We start from the raw sequence: 20,629 nt of genomic DNA on the forward strand, positions 1-20,629 counted from the left end.
CCTCCTATTGGTGGAGGCCAACATCTACACAGTTGGGGATCATATACTGGGGTGGCTCAACTCACATGCAGTTGCTCCGCCCAACAGTTCTTTGTGCTCCTGAAGAGTACCTGGAGAAACAGTACTGAAGTAAAAGTGACTAAGAGAAGTTAGAGGGCAAAATTATGCTGTGGGTGGGATGTGGATAGAACGGAAATGAGGCAACGTGGTATGGAAAACCAAGAACGGTTTCCAGCATTGCGGGTCTTTGATCGAATCTGGAACCCTGACACTGAGTCTGTGATGAGGAATTCTCTTTCAGCCACAAATGACAACCCTCTGGTTTTCTCTAGAAGGTAACACTGTATTCTTGGTTGAGTTAAATACATTTATCATTTTAAGAGAAATGAAATGACAGAGACAATTAGAAGCGGGTAAGAACAGAGTCTTTCATGTGCCTGGAAAAGAGCAGCATGCTGAAGGCCTGAGAATGTTTTTTTTTCTGTAGTGAAGTCTACCATATTACACAAATGTAAAGGTCAGCAATTCATGGAAAATAGAATCAAACTGAGTACTTCCAAGAGATCATTTCTTTTATATGTCTTGGCATCTCTCCAAGTTAATTCACAGACAAAAGTTAGTTATGAGTTCAAGTAAGTGATCCTTGAAACAAACAAGAGGAACTGCCTTTGAATAGCATGCTTTCGAAGTCACAACAAAAGTCTTTTATTAACCATGTATTTCAAGTTAGGATAAGTATCCAATAATACATTTTTTAAAAGACGAAGCCAATGGGATTAAAACTAAGAAACTCTATTGTCACAAGAAGAGTACAGAGCAATCAGGTTGGTTGCTTTAACAGGAAAGGTAAGCAAATACACTCATCCTGAATGACATATTAATATCAGGCTTTACCTACAATCACTTCTGTCTAGTGTAAGCTGATTTGCATTGCTTATAGAACCCCTATTTCTTGTAATGCACATCAGTGACCTCACATTTGATTTGTATCCTGCTCCTGCTTCAGCTGACACATATATCAGAGCAGACAATCTTTGCAGAGAATTCTGGCATGATCAGGTTTCCTACATTTTCTATGTACCCTTAAGAATAAATTGTAACAGTTGTGCAAATTCTTCAAAACATTCTGTTTCTGTTTTGCAGCCATCAAGGTGAGACCCAGATTTCTTTGTGCCTGTCCCCAACACAAAGAAAACTTAGCAGATTCGTTTTGATTTTTACAAGCTCTGCTTCACCACATTCCCAGCCTTTCCCTTCTCCAAATTAAAATGACTTTCGAAAGATAAATCAACAACCGTTGAAGTTGCACTAGATCAGATTTTGTTCCCGTTTCTGAATTCAGATGTGCAAGGCAACACCCTACTATTTTACCTGCCTCCTTGCTCTGATGTCAGCTAATCTGGTCTGATATCACTGAATGCTTGAACAGCCTGGAACACAAACAGCCCAATCCTATGCATGTCTACGCAGAAGTAAGTTTCACTGAGTTCAATGGGGCTTACTCCTAGGAAAGTGTGTTTAGGATTGCTGCCTAAGATGCATGAGCAAGTTTTGCACAAGTTATTGATTTCATGCTACAGGTTATTGAGTTGGTGCAAAAAAGTTGAGCAACTGGGATCTCTCAATACAGGTGGAGTGTGTTTATTTGCTGATTTTACATCTGCAGATCTGACTCAATGCGAGTTCACCGGACCCACATTGGACCAAACTTGGCTCCACCTGAACCCTCTGAAGGTGACCAGAGCTGTGCTCCAGTTCCCACCACAGGGTTTCTGAAGCCCGCAGAGGCTGCGCACATCTTCCTGCAGCTACTGCAGGAATGGCCCATAATCGCAAAAAAATGCGACTTCTGGCTTCCCTCGGGAAAGTGTTATTTTTATGCTTTTTACGGCATTCTGAAGCCCAGGGCTTAAGGGGCCAAAGATAGCAGATTGGATTATCCATGATTTTCGGTCTCCATGGATCCGAGAACATATCCCCGCAGATACAGAGGTTCTACCTGTACAAAGAATCCAGACTAGCAGCAAAAAATGGTGACTTGAGATTATGTCCTTTGGACATAAATGTGTTCAAGCTTAGAGCCAAAGTATTTTACAATTTGCTTAAAAATGAATTGTAATAAATGTTTAAATAGTATTTGAAGTATTCAAAGCACTTCACATACATCTATCTTAGTAATCTTACATTAGCCTTGTAAGGTTGGCTAACATAGCAAGTGAGATCTGAGAGAAAGGGTTGGTTATTTGCCCTGAACTCACTAGGTAGCTTTAGTGCAGAGGCAAGATGCAGACCAGGGATTTCTCGATTTACAATCCAGTCTCTTAGTCACAATACTACATTAGCTCTGGAAATGTTGATAGAATTCTTAGTAAAATCAACATGCAACAGCATGCAGGACATTCAAGTTACCAGTTTCTAGCAAGAGCAGACCCTCATGGAGTCCAACATATTGTAGTTGCACAAATTATAACCCTACCCTGCAAATGCCTTCATAAAGCCAAGCTATCAAAAGACCAATGGTCAAGAGAAAAAAGGATGTTTTAATGTGTCACAAGGATGCGACTTTGCCTATGGCAGACCTTCATAACATCCCATTAGTTTGTTTTTACAATTCTCTATTCCTAGAAGTGGCAAGTTCCATAGCATTTTTGTGGCTCTTTCACATCAGTTTCTCTTGAACGCTCATTTTCTTTGACGCTATGTTCCTTGGAGGAAGGTCAAAAATTACCAACAACACTGACTTGTAAATTGGAATCACTGCACATCAATGTTTTGATTACTCAATCAGCTATGTCATAATTAATTAGTCCTAGAAGTACTAAGCAAAACTGCACTCAAGGATATGACTAAGGTGTCAGAATATGAGCATTTGTTATTTCCTTCCAGATGTTCAATAGAATATGTGATATAACTAACACACCAGAAAGCTCAAAGAGGATTTGCATTAAATATGCGTGTAAGCATTAAATGTGATGCTTATTAAACATTAACCAGATTTGTTTTAGTTCCCTTACATGCTTATTTATATTTTGAATGAAAATGTTCTGTTGAGTGAGCTCTGCTTTGCTTATTCATACGGTGCTAATAAGATACAACAAAGGATTCACAGAAAAAGCAGGAGAGGTAATGACCCATTGACTTCAAGGTGCAAGCCCTACTTGGGCAGCCCAATCCTAGTTTAGGTTTACAGGGGCAGATCTCATGGGGAGTGGAGCAGGCAGATGACTGTTCGAGGGTAAAAGAGGGTGGATCACCATAGGATGCAGCACACACTCTGGCAGCATAACTTTATCATGTAAACTGGTGGGGGATAGGATTGGGCATTAGGGCCCGATCCAGAAGAACACACACTGGTTCACTGCCGGCGCAAATATACCATAAGGCACACTTGCAGCAGTTAGTGCTGGCCCAGTGGAAGAGCAGGCTTGCACAAGCCCATGCTGTGCCGGTGCCGGCTGGAGGCTGTTTGGCCGCCACACAGAACTCTGTGTGAAGCATCGGGCGATGGAGAGGTAAATTGGGGCATCGGGGGAGGAGTTCTAGGGCGGGGGGAGGGTGGGGAGGTGTGACGGGGAGGAAGCAGGGTGGGATGGACTGGACTGGCAGAGCTCAGCTCCGCTGGATCCAAAGCCCTGTATCAGACCCCTTGGCCCAATACAGGACCACTTTACCCTGCGCTGGCTAAATAGCTGATGCAGAGCAACCCCATTGTGAGGCCTCTTCCCTTACTTCGGGGAAGGGGACAAATGTCCCCTTTCCCCAAGGAAGAGTCAGGAGCTGCCCGTGGCTGCCCAAACAGCCATAGATTGCAGTGGCAGCCATTTTGGTGCATGCTGCAGTCTTGGGCACCAGGCAGCTCAGGCTTGGGCTGCCTGTTATTTAACGTTCCAACACAAATGCTGCAGATACCCTGCTGTTTCTGGCAATGAGTATATAAAACATAAACATACCAGCTTCATTAAGAGCATGTCACAGACTTTCCAGCATGTTCTATAGGTATTTAAAGATGCAGACATATCCACCACTTTGTATGTTGGCTGTAAGAAATATGGATATAGCCACAGCATGTTTCTGCTGTATAAAGCATGAATTCAGCTTAAGACAGGTGCTGATCATATGATGGCACTGTGGCCCTTGAAGTTATTGTTTCCTTGAAACTAGTGTGGTTTCAGTGTGTACCTGGAACCCAGGAGGGCTTCCACAGCATTTCTGTAGAGCACTGGTTCCCACACCTTTAACACCAGTACCCACTTTTTAGAATGAGAATCAGTCAGGACCCACTGGAAGTGATGTCATGACCGGAAGCGACATCATTAAGCAGGAAAATTTTTAACTATCCTAAGCTGCAATCCTACCCACACTTACCCAGGAGTAAGTCCCATTACTTACTTCTTATTTTTTTGGATATTAAAAATAAAATATTGAAATGAATGGGGACCCATCTGAAATTGGCTCGCGACCCACAGTTTGAGAAACACTGCTGTAGAAGGAACAGTTTCATGCATTGAAAGCTATAAATGTGCAGTGTGTTTGAAAATATGGAAGAAGCAACAGCTTCACAGCTTCAAACACCCAGTGAGATTATGTGCTTAACTAGGATGGACACAATAAGGAAGGTAAAGCTTGTATCTGATTAACTCCTACAACTGATTTAACCATTGACAGAATAATCGCATGTCAGACAAGTGATATTTAAAATAATGCCCAATAGCTATAATTTAGAAAAGAAAAATGATAATTTTCTTCTGTTGGAATTTTAATATCTAGAAACAGAAAGGCACAGATTGTCATAGTTATAACTGCCAAAGGCTGCAATTCTGTAGACACTTTCCTGGGACTAAACTTCACTAAACCCAGTGGACCTATCTTCTGAGGAGAAATCTGCTGTACATGAACGTCATTTGAATTGCTTAGTGACAGTCATTAAACTTTACACGGTCATTTAGAAGAGAATCAGATGTTTTTAGACACTATTGGCTTTAAAAATATATTCATAAATTGAGAGTCTTACCAAAAGAAAAAAATTTACATACATACATAAGACCTTTATTGGAATAGATAAAGGAAATACACAACAGACAAACTGTACAAACAGAAAACAATAAAATCAAACAATCATAATCATCCATTACTCCCTCCCCCCATTCACCATAATGTAGCAGAAGACCCAGAATTCCAACATGTCAGTATCCCAGAAACAAAGTTAGCAACCTTGTCGAGAGAATCAGTTTCGAATATAGAAAGAAGAGATTGTAACAATCGAATCCTCCCAACCCTGCTTCTCGGCCTTTTGGCTAAGATCAAGTGTAGTGTCGCGGCTTGCCCTCCAGACCCAGTGGAGGGGAGCCACCCATGGCTGGCCCTCCTGGCATGGTGGAGGGGAGCCACCCAGCCTATCAGCCTCCCATCAGCTCTGGGAGCACTGGAGGCAACCTGCATTGCAGGTAGACCCCCCCCCCCGAAAGCCCCTGAGCCAGCCAGGAGACTGTTTGGCTCGGGGGCGCCTGGGGGGACACACCACCTGCCCCATGCAGTGAGGGGATGGGTCCTGCACGCCTCCAACTTCGGACTCTATACCACCTGAGCAACTCTGCACCTGCACATGCTGTCAGAAGGACTGACATACTCCACCTTTCTATATTACTCTCTTTTTTTCCCTTTAACTAATTGCTTACTACTTTGTATGTCACCTTATGCTGATCTGTGCCTCACTATTGCAACGCATGAACAACCCACCCAGAAGCCAGACACGCTGACGACAACCATGGAGGCCACCCACGGAGGACCCCCTGGATCCAGGACTCACGACTGGAGGCTACCCTCAGCAGAAGACGCCTGGCCTGGCACTGCTGGCCATGTGCAAGGCGGGAGTGAGCACATCTTGCTCTAGCCTTGAATATAGTGACTTATGGACTTCCAACTTACCCCCTGTAACGGACCTACATACCAGACTTGAATGCTCTGTGTTTGTGACTGACAATACTCTCTCACTGTATGTAGCCGTGTTTCGGGATCTCGTATTTGCTATCCAGTTGTTTTCTGCTCGTGAAACTGAAAAATTCTCTAATAAAAAGTTAATCTGTTCTTATAAAAAAAAATTTAAGAAACTATCTGCCACATCATGGCACAATCTGGCCAAAGTTAATAACTTAAAAGTCCTACTTAAACATCAAATACTATTATAGTTTTAAAAGGTTTTGGTTATTGTTATGTTTTAATTTGAAATTATTATTTTTTAAATATCAAGAAGAAATTCTAGATCAGCCATTTTCAACCACTGTGCTGAGGCACACTTGTGTGCTGCAAATGGTCTGCAGGTGCACTATGGGAGTTTGGGGGAGGTTCATTTATTAGTAGGGCCACTGGGGGATGTAAGCCCCTCACCAACAGCATGGTGTGCCTTGTCAAAAAACTGATGGTATGCATTGACTACTTTAGTACCTTGTCAATGTGCTGTGAGATAAAAAAAAAGAAAGAAAATAATTGTTCTTGATGGTAAGGTGGTTTGGCAGAGGAACAGATTGATGAGAAGTGGTGGATTCTCCCTCACTGGAAATCTTCAAGCAGACACTCAGATGCAGATGCTCTAGGACAGGGATGTCAAACTTGTTTCATACAGAGGGCCAAAGTTAGCACTCATGGCGCCTGCTGAGAGCAGGAAGTGACATCATTAAGTAGAAGATGGTCAGAAATAAGCACTTTGTTCGCACACAGAAACTTATTATTTGCAAATGAAAGAAAAGGAAATGTGCAAATCTTGTTGATATTTTCAAGATATGAGAATGCCCAATTATCAAGCTAGGAGAGCCCAATTATACCAGGGGCTGGAAAAATTGCTTCCAGGGATTACATCTGGCCTGTGGGTCTTATGTTTGACATCCCTGCTGTAGGAGGATTTACTGCTACAGGCACAGGGTTGGACTAGATGGCCTTGTGGGTACCTTCCATTCTATGATTTCAATGATAAAGTTAAGCACATGCTTAAAATATTCACTGGGATTACTAGCACTTAAAAGTGCAAAATTTTGGCGATATCACGCTTATATAATCTTAAAACCATTAACTCTGTGCTTATATTTCTCTAGAACACAAAAAACACACACCTGGTTAATTCCTCTCTGCTCAAAGGTGCTGAAGGCAGAGTACAACATAACTGTACAGTAACTTCATAGTAATTTCTGTTTCATAAAGAAAGCTCTTAAATACCAAACACATTGGGTTGTATCAAAAAGCACCCGACCAGTGGGTTGTATCACAACAAAGTTAGTTGAAATCACAAGTCACAATTAAGTACCAAAATAATTAATAAGAAAAAGTCTGACTAACTTAAGACTCATTGACTTCAATGAATACAACCCAGTGGTACTAGACTGCAACAGCAACTGTTAAACATTCTGCATTTTCATTTATCAATAAAAGGTTTTTAGGAGGACTTGTTAAAACATTTGAAAAGATCTGAGCATTTCCTTTTCATGCTATCAGAAGCTGTCCAATGAGTGCAGGATTTCTGTCCTTTATTAATGCTGTGATAAGGGCAGCAGCAGAATCCATGGCCTCCTGAAGCTTCAAATTGTCCTACAAGCAAAAGAAGAGTATTCAAATTAGCCTCTTATTTCTACAAAGAAATGTGCATAGCATGCTTATATTAAAACATTCCTGAGGAAGAGAAATGGCAGAAAGCAGAGAACCCGAAATTCACTAGTAAAGTATATGCTTTGCTTGTAGCAGGTCAGTCTAATTTATTCATGCTGGAGATTTTTATCCTGTCTTTTGACCTCTAAAACAGTGTTTCTCAAACTGCTAGGACCCACTAGGTGGGTCGCTAGCCAATTTCAGGTGGGTCCCCATTCATTTCAATATTTTATTTTTAATATATTAGACTTGATGCTACCATAGCATGTGACTGCATTTGGGGAACTGTTACAGACCTGTACTTCTAAGAGGCTACTAACGTTTAACAATGATAGTAAATAAGACTTAGTCCTAGTAAGTGTAGGTAGGATTGCAGCCTAGGATTGTTAAAAATTGCCCTGCTCGATGATGTTACTTCCAGCCCTGACATCACTTCTGGTGGGCCCTGACAAGATTCTTTTTCTTAAAAGTGGGTCCCGATGCTAAATGTGTGAGAACCACTGCTCTAAGGAGTCCCCTAAGGTAGTTCAGTTCACATTCTAAAAATCTACAAATATGATGATAAATGCCTGGCAGCTCCAATTCAATATGGTCTTTGCATGAGACCTTGGATAGCCATTGACAATTAAAGTAGACAGTCTAGGTCAGTGGTTCTCACACATTTAGCATCGGGACCCACTTTTTAGAAAAAGAATCTTGTTGGGACCCACCGGAAGTGATGTCATGACTGTAAGTGACATCATCAAGCAGGGAAATTTTTAACAATCCTAGGCTGCAATCCTACCTACACTTACCCAGGAGTAAGTCCTGTTTACTATCATTGTTAAAAGCATATACATAGTTGCTAAAAGTACAGGTCTGTAACATTTGCAGTCACGTGCTATGGTAGCATCAAGTCTAATATATTAAAAATAAAATATTGAAATGAATGAGGATCCACCTGAAATTGGTTTGTGACCCACCTAGTGGGTCCCACCTCACAGTTTGAGAAACACTGCTCTAGGTAGATCAACCACTGTACAGTTTCTTCCAGTTCTTATATTTACATCATTATTCCTTTGTGTTCTGCTAACATAGGATTAATTGTCCAATGCTGAACTAACTGCATATAACACAAGACAGAGAATCTACATTATATTTTATACCAAAACAAAGTGAGTATTTATTGAGATCTCTCTCCTTGAAGTCCTCAGCAGAAATATCCCAACAGAGTTCTGGTGATACAGTCCATTAAGAAACACCCTACAATTATAGCTGTTATCCTGGCATCGAAGTAAGGCCTATTTCTAAAATTATGTTTTAGTACAAGGGTTTCAGACTTGTTTAATACAGACGGCCATATAGCATTCAAGAAGCCTGCTAAGGGCCAGAAGTAATGCCATTCAGCAGGAAGTGTTGTCATTAAACAGGTCATGATCAGAAATAAGCACTTTTTCTCACTTAGGAACTCTTCACGTGGGTTGCACTCAGCAACTGAGAGCAGCTGGCAGTAGTGTTGGAAGAGCTCAAGGGCCAGATAAAGGCCTACCATTTATGTCTGCTACAGTCGGCACTGTTTACAATATAAGCCTAGTCTTTTGTTAGCTAAGCTTGAATTAATTGCTTTAAAACCGTATACTGCACTGCATTATAGGGTGGGATCCAAAAGCAATCAGAATACTACCACGCAATTTGGACTCAGTGAGACAGCAGGCACATCTAGCTATGTTATGGTTGTAGAAGCCAACTCTGCCACAACTACATCATGTAGGGATCTAGGACTTAGCTCAATATTCTAACCTTTCTATTCACAGTTTGCTGTGTACATTCATGACCAATGATAGTCAGTGCAAAGCGATACCATCAGGATGACAACTGATCAACAAAACTCAGACCTTCCCTTTCTCTATCAACCCACGTGATAATGGATTCAGTCATTACCAAGTATTTGCACAGAGGTCCCAATAAATGAGGGTGCAGATTCTTTCCTAAGTGACTGTTTCTAATTTTGGACTCATTAAACCCAAAGAAAAACATAAACAAGAAAAATCTAAACTGCCTTTCAATTTCACAGTTGAACCTTTGAATGAATACCCAGTCCAATGGTATTTGGGTGGCAAACACCCAAATACAAGCTTGTGCTATGACATTAGCAATGCAAAATGATTCAACAAAGATGCTATGGGCAATCCGTTACAACCCCAGAGCTCCATAGCTAGCTGTGCCTGCTGTCTCATTCTTTATATTCAGCTATACTGTACCAATACTAAACATTCTTACTAGTTAAAGAAAACTAAATATTCAGACACAAGACACTTCACAGATTTAGGTACTTGAAAGGTTTAGACATATTGTAAACCATAATATGTAGCAGAATAGGAAAACAAAATAAGCAGCAGAGATCTTGTTCTCATCCCATTCCTAATTATCTAACATTATCGACCACCCACAGCTGCTTCTGCAGTTCTGGCATCCTAGTTATAGGAGGCTTATGAATCCTGTAAGGTTAAATGTTTTACTCATCAGTAAAATCTGTAACAGAAAAGACAGTGATCCTGGTAATTGCTCTTTCCTATCCATATCTTGAGTTCTGTAGTCATCCCAGACTTCTAAAGAAAAGACCATCATGTTGTTGAACTGCTTGCTAGTTTAATTAAACTCGTTTACTGGAGACCCTGGTGAAAAAAAAAATCCATCATCCTAGCCAATAAAAAATAATTTTTGTTACTGCTTAAAGGGATGATTTACTGCAGTTATATACCAAAGAACAAAACATTTACCACATCATGTGGACACAATTTGGAAAAGGCAGAATGGAACCTTGTCAATAGTATAAACCACAAATTCATATTACAAAAGTTTCATTCCCACTAAAAGATTCCTCTGCTTTTAAATGAAAAAATAATAATATTGTGACTCAAGGGAGATTCAGATCGTGAACTTTCTACATCTGATCTAAGTGGTTTCTCACTATGTGTGAGCGCCTATACTGCACAATGATGCGTGTTTAATACTTGTTAGAACTCTGTCAGTCTCATTACACATTGCCAGAACCTGAACTCATTTGGGGAGGGGGGGGTGGAGCATTATTGATACTCGATAGTTTATATTTCCAGATCTAGACCAGTGCCTGCCAGACCTGGCGTTCGCCAAAATCTCTCCCTGCCTTGAGCAGTGCTTACCGTTCCGCTGCTCTGCCACTTCATTTGAAACCCATCCGGGCATAGGGATGCTTTGGGCAGTTGCGTCTATGGCCCACATTCCAGCAGGCCTTGCACCAGGATGTCTGGGTAATAAACGCAACTGTCCAGAGCATCCCTATGCCCAGATGGATGACAAACGAAGTGACAGAGCAGCAGAACAGTAAGCGCTGCTTGGGATGGGGAGGGAGTTTTTGTTGCACGGGGTCTCCAGTTTGGAGACTGCTGATCTAGACACACACATCAACATATGGAATGAGGCCATGCGTTCTGCAACTATGTTCTGCAACCAAGACAAGGCAATTACACATTCACATCAATTCTCAGTGATGTTGGAGAATAAATTCAGCTTACATTTTTAATATGAGTGTAGAAAGAACGTCTGGCAGAATACAGAAAATGGATACTACTAAAAAGAATGCCAAGGAGGAATGTTACCAAAAAATCTTCCAAAAATAGTGCACGTAGGGTACATTCCAAACTGTTGAAAATTGTCAATGTAAATACACTGTGCAATTATGATTGCTTTTTCCTCACGCAGTGATTTTCAGACTTCTCTAAGTAAGTCCCCCCCCCCCCCGCCATCAACTCAAGTAAATTCTGAATGGTACTTGGTCATAAGAAAAAGCCTATAAGAATTCTTACTACAGGACTAATACAAGGTTGATGTGAAGTCAGGCCATGCAGGCTAAGGGACAGAAGGTAAAAAAAAGTCCATTCTCTGTTCTATTTTTCTAGGATTCCTCTAGCTTTAATCACTTTCATAGTGGAAATTCTTCACTTATAATGTATTCTTACAGCCCAAACCTAATGGATAGATTGTGCATTCTGCCAGTATTAACTGCCTTAACAGCTGTCATGAAAAACAATCCAACAGTACACAGAGGTCCATGCTGCCTGAGTGCTGTCAGGACCCACTGAGGCAGTTAAGTTGGCAGGAGAGACAGGACAGGGTAGGGAGAGGCAGAACCAGGTTGGGGGGCAAAGGTGGTGGAATGGGGAAGCAACAAGGGTGGGGAGCGGGCAGATAAGCTCCACAAAGGCAGTGGGTTCAGTAGCAGTAGTGAACACAAATCCTAGCCTGCTTCCCAGAACCAATCATGCAGCCTGGGTTCACATGAGCTTGTGCCAGCAATTTCGCTAGTACAGGTCCAAGTAGACCCTTCCATGCTAAAGAAATGGTAAGAGAAGAAATGCTCATTTATCCAGAGGAAACATACTTAAGATACATCATGTTTGCTTTCCTAATTATTGAAATAGCTATCCTGAAATCTATAGGAACCTAGATTTCACAGGTCACAGCCAAATCTTATGCAGAGTCTTCTGCTGTTGTAAAATGACTGCCGCTGGAGCCCACAGGGCTCCATAGGCAACCATTCTAGAAGTGCTGCTACAAGAGGTGTCAACACTACATATCCCTTTCTGGTTCCTGCCATGCCCGCTGGACCAAGTAAGGCACCAGTGGGAGCAGGAAGGAAGTGAATACCTGGATTGAGACTGGATTGAGACGTGGTTTAAGACCAGGAAACAGAGAGTGGGTGTCAATGGGCAATTTTCACAATGGAGAGAGGTGAAAAGCAGTGTGCCCCTAGGATCTGTAATGGGACCGGTACTTTTCAACCTGTTCATAAATGACCTGGAGACAGGGCTGAGCAGTGAGGTGGCTATGTTTGCAGACAACACCAAACTTTTCCGAGTGGTGAAGACCAGAAGTGATTGTGGGGAGCTCCAGAAGGATCTCTCCAGACTGGCAGAAAGGGCAGCAAAATGGCAGATGCGTTTCAATGTAAGTAAGTGTAAGGTCATGCACATTGGGGCAAAAAATCTAAACTTCACATACAGGCTAATGGGTTCTGAGTTGTCTGTGACAGATCAGGAGAGATCTTGGGGTGGTGGTGGACAGGTCGATGAAAGTGTCAACCCAATGTGCGGCAGCAGTGAAGAAGGCCAATTCTATGCTTGGGATAATTAGAAAACGTATTGAGAACAAAACGACTAATATAATGCCATTGTACAAATCGATGGTAAGGCCACACCTGGAGTATTGTGTCCAGTTCTGGTCACTGCATCTCAAAAAGGACATAGTGGAAATGGAAAAAGTGCAAAAGAGAGCGACTAAGATGATTACTGGGTTGGGGCACCTTCCTTATGAGGAAAGGCTATGACGGTTGGGCCTCTTCAGCCTAGAAAGGAGACGCCTGAGGGAGGACATGATTGAGACATACAAAATTATACACGGGAAGGATAAAGTGGATAGAGAGATGCTCTTTACACTCTCACATCAGAACCAGGGGACATCCACTAAAATTGAGTGTTGGGAGAGATAGGACAGACAAAAGAAAATATTTCTTTACTCAGCATGTGGTCAATCTGTGGAACTCCTTGCCGCAGGATGTGGTGACGGCATCTGGCCTGGATGCCTTTAAAAGGGGATTGGACAAGTTTCTGGAGGAAAAATCCATTACGGGTTACAAGCTATGATGTGTATGTGCAACCTCCTGATTTTAGAAATGGCTTATGTCAGAATGCCAGATGCAAGGGAAGGCACCAGGATGCAGGTCTCTTGTTATCTGGTGTGTTCCCTGGGGCATTTGGTGGGCCACTGTGAGATACAGGAAGCTGGACTAGATGGGCCTATGGCCTGATCCAGTGGGGCTGTTCTTATGTTTCTTATGAAGCTGGGTGAGGATTGGGGAGGGGAGGTGGCGGGAGAGGGTGGATCCAGCAGTAATGGCATGCGCAGGATCCTACCCCTCTTTTTGGGAGTTCCCTCCTATTTCTTCTCCTTGAAATTGTGCCAGCAAAAGAGTTGTCACAGGTCCAAGAAGACCCACTGCAGAGAGGGATGCTTACAGAGGGTCTAAGACAAAAAAAATTCCTCTTCTCCCCTCCAAGCCTCCAGATTTCCCCCCTCCCCATACAGTACCCATGTTTTTGGTGCAGCTACATTGGCAGGGAGGAAGGATACAATTGGTTTCTAAAAGACACCATGGCCTAATGAATAAGAACCTAAGGAGAGTCCTGCTGCATCAGTCAAGGGTTCACATAAACCAGCATCCTGTTTTCCACACCTGCCTCTGGAAACCCCACAAACAGGAAAGACATACTTCCCTCTCACCACTGGTCCCCTGCAAGTTGTATTCAGATGCATTCTGCCACTGAACCTGGAAGTCGTGAACAGCCATCATGGCTAGCGGCCATGGACAGACAGACCCTCCATTAACTTGTCCAATCTCCTTTTAAAACCATTCAAGCTACTGGTCATCACCATGTGGCAACAAATTCTACAGACTGCGCACTGTGTGAAGAGATGTCTCCATTTGTCCATGCTAAATCCCTTGTAAGTCTGTTTCATGGGATGACCCTTGTTCTAGTGATACAGAAAGATACAAATTCTCTCTCCACACTATACACATTTATAAATCTCAATCATCCCATTAATTGTCTTTTTTCAAGCTAAAAAGCCTCCAAAGTAAAACCTATCAGACATTTCCAGCATCCCTAAAAACATGCAACCATCCACATAATTTACAGACTGTTCAGCACAAAAGAAGCTGATGTAAGAAAATGTCTGGTTTCTATATAAAAGTAGATTGATGATACAGTTAAATCTCCTCTAAAAGCTGCTCTGCAATCTCATGTGCTGTTTCTTCATTTCTTACCAACATCTATGCATGAAGCATTAGTTGAATATTACCAAGAGTTAAAAACAAACAACTCTCTTTTTGAATACTCTTGCCCAATTCTGTGCTCTTCAAAATGCAGAACAAAATTCAGAGGAGAGCTATTAAAGTGGTGAAGGGTGTAGCAGAGAGATTCCATGGAAAAAAAGGAGAATGGAGCTGGTTACAATTTAAGCTGAAGAAAAAAATTTAAAGGAAAGAGTATACTAACAGTATGTGAATATTTGAAAGAATCTCAGAGAGGGAAAAGTTGTGCACAGCGTGGATGGATGGAAGACAGGGCCTTGACAGAGGTCCTCAAGGTACAAGCAGTTTCAAGTGCAAGGAGGTGTTCCCTCAGATAGTCAGGTCACAACCACTTTGGGCTTTAGAGCCCAATCCTGCGCTCTGCGTGCTGGTTTACTGCCAGTGTGCACTGTCACAAACGTGCCATAAGGTATGTTTGCGGGGCTTAGCACTTGCTCAGCACCAGAGCTAGCCCAGTGCGAGCCTGCACTGGGCCAGCACCAGTGGGAGACAGGCAGCCCATCGCTCGGCAGTTGCCCGGACCGCTTGGTGGCGGAGGTGGGGAGGAGGTGTTCCGGGGTGGGGGGAGGGGCGTGGCAGGGAGAATCAACAGGGAGTGAGGAGGACGGGACCGGTGGAGCTCTGATCCATTGGATCCACAGTCCCGCGTCAAGCCTCTCGTCTCAACATGGAATTCTGTTACTCTGTACCTGCTTGATAGCAGGCACTGAATTGAGTAGTCCCATTGTTGGGCTACTTTCCTTATACGGGGGGAAGGGGACAAAAGTCCCCTTCTCTCGAAAAGGTGGCGGCAGCTGCCCGGGGCACATTGGGTGCTGTGGCCGCTGTTTTGGTACCACAGCAGCCCTGCATTTCGGGCAGTTCAGAATTGGGCTGCCCATCATTTTGAATTTGGCCCAGAAACAAACTGGAAGTCAATTAAGTAATGTAAAATCATGTAATAACATTGTGATGTGATCAAACCACCAGAGTCACAATAGCAATCTAGCAACTGCATTTTATACTAATTGCAATTTCTGTACACTTATCAAGAATAGTTTCATGTAGACTACATTGCAGTATTCAAATGTGGGGGAAACTAGAGCATGCGTAATGGTTGCAAATTGAGTCTTTCCTGAAAAAGACCAGCAAAAGCAGAGTGAACATGATCCTAGTTATAGCCAGCACCTGCCTACTAAGGGTAACTCCCAGACTACATACTTCTACTTTAATGAGAACCAAGAACATATCTAGAGCAGGCTGCAATCTTGTTTCCAGGTCAGCAACCTCATTTATGAAAATAACTTCTCTCTTGTCTGAATTAAGCTTTAGCTGGCTAGCCCATATCCATTCTTGCACTACTCTAAACACTGATTCTGAACTTTCATGGCTTCCCTAAGAGAAGATGAAAAAGGGGAGATAGTGCCATCATCTACATACTGAGGACAGCGCATACCAAAATTCTGGACCTCCCCCAGGTGTTTCATGTAGATGGACCTCTGCAGAGCCCATGAGCCAAAGGTGTTGAGGAAGAACAGCAGCCTCCAGTACCACTTTTAAGGGACTTGCCCTACAGAAATAACAGGGACCAATACCCACTCCTCCAGGCAGTGGAGGAGAATTAAAGAATAATGTGGATCAATGCTATTCAAAGCCCTTGGGAGAAGAATCAACAAGGATACATACTGTCTAGTTCTCAGCATTAATTATCCACCAGGGTGACCAAAGCAGTTTCCATCTAAAAAGATAACTGAAAACAACCCAGATAATTAGTGTCATCTGCAATTCCGATTTGCAGAGCTACCACATGCTTCAACTTCCTCCCTAGAAATTGTGTGCTAAAGACATCCAATGAATATTTCTTTAGCAAATGTCTAATCATAGCTTCAATTAAAACAAAAAGAACTAGCTTTTCATGCAAAGGTGCATTAATTAATCAATCTGCCAATCCTCCTTGGCTACTTTAATTAGCCACCGGGCATGGATTAAGCATATATATGGTAGGATATATTGCTCTCAGGATCCTGACCACATACTCAGAGTGCACAAACATAAAAGTATCCATACTAATATAACAGAATGGAGCCTGTTAAGGCAGTCTCTGTAATCAAAGTGGAAAGAATGGATAAGAACAATTTTGTCTGCAAACTGTTTTACAAGTTGGTCACAGTGGCTCAGCAAAAGATCCACACAATTTATAACAAGCCTCACTTCGGCTCCATAGTTTGGGGAGGGGAAGAAAAATGTCACAGCAATTTTACCAAAAATGACGTGTGAGTTGTATTAAAGGAGTTAGTCTAAAAAGAGCATCAGCTTGAGGCATGCACAGAGGACAAAAATGAGGCATTCTAAATCCATATAACCAAGAAGACTTTCCATCCATTAACAAATCCTTATCCATAGTACATGTGACATCCACTATACAATTCTGGACTCTCACAGAGCATCTTCAGATATAATAGTGATGTGGAAATCAGGGGCTTGTACCTTAAGAAAGTTAGTCATGACTAAGCATCATTGAACTCAATAAGGCAAGTTAGTCATGACTAATTGAATCAATTAATCTATTAATCTCAGTGAGACTTGGGTGATGACAAACTTCCTTAGGATATAACCCAGAAAGTACAAGCTCCTTATGTTTTCCATTTTTCCCCATCTTACCCAAAACACATCTTTCACTGCTCTCCATCTGCGGGAGCCTGCAGGTTGTGAATACTGAGGATGGAAAGAAGGGAGAGAGATGCAAGCATCCTATCCTAGATGATATTAAGATGCAGGGATTGGAAGTGTGAGATATTTTCATTTTCTGTTCTCCCCATATGACTGTCACTGATACACCAGAATTACACTATGTATACAATAGCCAACAGAGTTCTAGATATGATTATATTCCACTGAAGTAAATGGGACTGAAGCACTAAACTGTGCACCTAAACATCTACTGATTTTAACATGAGTTAAACATATTTTCGCTAGTTTGTATCTATACATTAATTGGCATGTATTGGAGGGCACTGTCAGAGTCCATTTGTTTTCTGATTTCTATAGTTTAATAAATATGACCAAAGACTAAAAAAATTACAGGTCCAGCCTTGTTATACACAGATTTTTTTATACACAAATTGCCCCTGCAAATGAGAAGGAATGTGCTGATCCCTGGACAAGGGGGAAAATGCACCCCTTTAAAATGCTTTTCTTACTATTGTAGTGATTTTTATCTCAACATGATGAGAAGGGCCCTTTAAATTAAAGGAAAACAGTCCTTTACAATAGTTAGAGAGAGGGCAGCCAGCTGACAATCCATCAATCATTCTCTCTCCCTTCCTCCCCCCTGAACATGTGAAAGAAAGATAAGCCTTTCTAAGCACCTGGAGAGAGACTGATTGTTGGATTGTCATCTTAATGACGCTATCTTAACATCACAAAGGTCAGAAAGGCTGTTTTTAAATCACCCAAGCAAAGAAACTTTGTTTTTTAAATTGATTTGCTATAGTGCAATTTTTGCCATCCACATGAGTTCTGGGAACGCAGCCCATGTGAATAATGAGACTCAACCTGTACATTATTGCCCTTATGAATGGGAAAATCTTTGTGGCAAGTTTGGAATCCATAAAATCCTTTTGTAGAAAGAAAGCAAACAAAGAAGTACAGTTTTCAATATTTCCAGTTTAAAAGCACACTTCTTTGGTTTCCTGGACACACTGAATTCATAAACAACAATCTTACATATTATTAAAGATTCTGCTGTCTAGACAAAAAGTCAAAGACACAATAACTTATATTCATTTTACATTTATGTTTAATCTTTCAAATCTCCCATTAATCCCAACTCCTACAAACTGAGAATAATTTGAGAAATCAATAGCAATTTGTAATACCAACTGAATTCATTCCAAACATTCCTATAAGTTGTAGATAATCCACCTAGGATGGTTGACAGGAAATGCTGGTGAATTAAGTGATAATTTAGAAAAACCCCTATGGAACAGGGATGTGAATCATTCTTCTGAGCACAGTCATTTGTGCAGAATATGTGAGACTGTTTATAGTTTGAAATTACACAGTAATTTGAAATCTTCAGGGGTAAAACATAAACTTTAGCCATGTTCTTGTCCAATACTTTGCACCAATGCAAATTTAAAATGTAGTATTTTATACTTTAAAATATGCTTTCAGATTTTATACTTCAGTACTAGAGATATAGCCTTAAACCTATTCTCTGGGCTCTGAGGGTGGAAACACACGTTCCAATAGCAGAGCCTGCAGTATACAGGTTGAAGTGCCTGAATCCTGGCAGAAGTCATGCAAATGTGTTGTGAGCTCTGATGCCACTGACAAGTGCAACAAGGCCACCAGTGCAGTTGCCACCAGTGAGGCCTCCATCTAATCAGTGCAAGGTGAGTCAGCAGTGGGGGTAGGGATTGGTAGGGACAGGGCAGTGGGAGGATCAGGAGATTTTCTCAGTAGGGGTGGAGAGGAGGCAGGAATAGATGGATCCAGTAGCAATGGCACACACCAGATCATATCCCCTACATTTCAAACCTCTCCACCCGTTTCCTCTACTCAGTCATACACCAAAGTAGGTGGCATGTGGTCAAAGATACCCACTGCTGCTCAGGCAGCCTACCAGGACATAGAAAATATTTTTAGTTAACTCCTGCAGGCTGTCTGAGTGCACCCCCCCCCCTCACTATAGGATTCCTTCCTTTTTGGCATGTGTGCATAGGCATTGGTTGCAGGGCAAAAAACTGGGGTCATAGTCTATTTGTAAGAAAGCCTTGTTGATTTTACTGGAATTTTGTTAAAAGTAAATGTGTTTAGAACTGCCTATTATCATAACCCAATCTTTTAAAAAAGATACATGTGAAGATGTGGCCACTGTAGCCATATGTAGTAGCTATTGTACATACTACATAGGTAACCTGTAAATGACATGCTCATCTGTTGAATGCAAGTTAACATAGTTATTTGAAAAGATTGTCATAGATTAATTTTTTAGATACAGTAAAAAGGTAAGTAATGAATGAGTGACATCCACAATTTCCCTTCCTGCTAAACCAAGGACTCTTCTGACAGAAGAGGGAAACTGTGACTGCTACCCTATGTTATCTCAACAAGTGTCTGTTCTAATTTGCATCCAACATATGATGCAAGTTATATATAAGGAGCTTCAGCTTTGAACTTTTTTTTGAAAAAAAAAGATTTTAGTAGTTTTTTAATGGTATAATTAACATTTTGGTATACCAATAACATTTTACTGTATGATTTTTGTCTTATACTTTGTAAATACCAAAGATATTTAGGATGAGCAAATACAACAGAAATAATAAGTGGTACACAGATGACAGATGGCCTACACACTATTCGAAGCACAAGAGAGATAGTTCTCATTTATTTCAATGGTGTTTAGTGTGGATTGACCTTTAGATACAACTTAAATACCCCATCCTTCAGTAAAAACTGGTTTACAACACATGTTTACACAGACAAAAATCTAATGGCCCTTAGTTTTCTCACTGGTGACAGAGACTAGAGGTTTCCATGCTACTTTGCAAACCCCAGACAACCAGCAGTTGAACAGTTATTTCTGGCACAAAGAGGGCTCCCTGCAGCTGCTCCTTTTTCTCTAGCTGATGGCTGGGGAAAGTCTGATTGCCAACATGTTCCTTCCGGTAGACAGGGGAGCAACCTCCCAGGAGTTCTTCATCCTCTGGCCAATGGGAACTCACCCCTCAATTCTCACAACAGAATTCTATTTATTAATTAAAAGCTTTGTTCCCAAAACATATTAAGAAAACTTGTAAGTAATAAAAATCATAATACTTGTAACTAATACATTTTCATTCATCTCATCAGGCCCTGGTTTGGCAAAATTCTCCACCAGCCATTACTGAGGCCAGAGCCTTATTTTTTAATGTCAAATAAACCTCATCTGAAAATGGTTTTACTTACATCTTTGGCTAGGCATAAAGATGACTTTTTAAAGTTGTTTACATGGAATGTTGTCGCCTAGATGACCACTATTTGTTATGCAAGTTATATCCAATGGAGTAAACAAATTAAACATTTATTGCCAGTGGCTGCTTTTCCACCTGCACCCCTAAGGTTTTCAGGACTGAATGAAACCAA

At 41.5% G+C, this 20,629-nt stretch overlaps 1 protein-coding gene across 1 annotated transcript in view; it reads right to left on the reverse strand.

Moving 5' to 3' along the window:
• Positions 1 to 6,175: 6,175 nt before the first annotated feature.
• CRPPA (CDP-L-ribitol pyrophosphorylase A) overlaps positions 6,176 to 20,629 on the reverse strand; it is a 75,898-nt gene continuing 61,444 nt past the window's right edge. Inside the window, exon 10 of the mRNA XM_066628397.1 lies at positions 6,176 to 7,575. Coding sequence (XP_066484494.1) covers positions 7,471 to 7,575 — 105 coding nt within the window. The 3' untranslated portion in view covers positions 6,176 to 7,470. The remainder of the gene's footprint in view (positions 7,576 to 20,629) is intronic.

The sequence above is a fragment of the Tiliqua scincoides genome, chromosome 5 (assembly GCF_035046505.1).
Source record: "Tiliqua scincoides isolate rTilSci1 chromosome 5, rTilSci1.hap2, whole genome shotgun sequence".
Lineage (NCBI taxonomy): Eukaryota > Metazoa > Chordata > Lepidosauria > Squamata > Scincidae > Tiliqua > Tiliqua scincoides.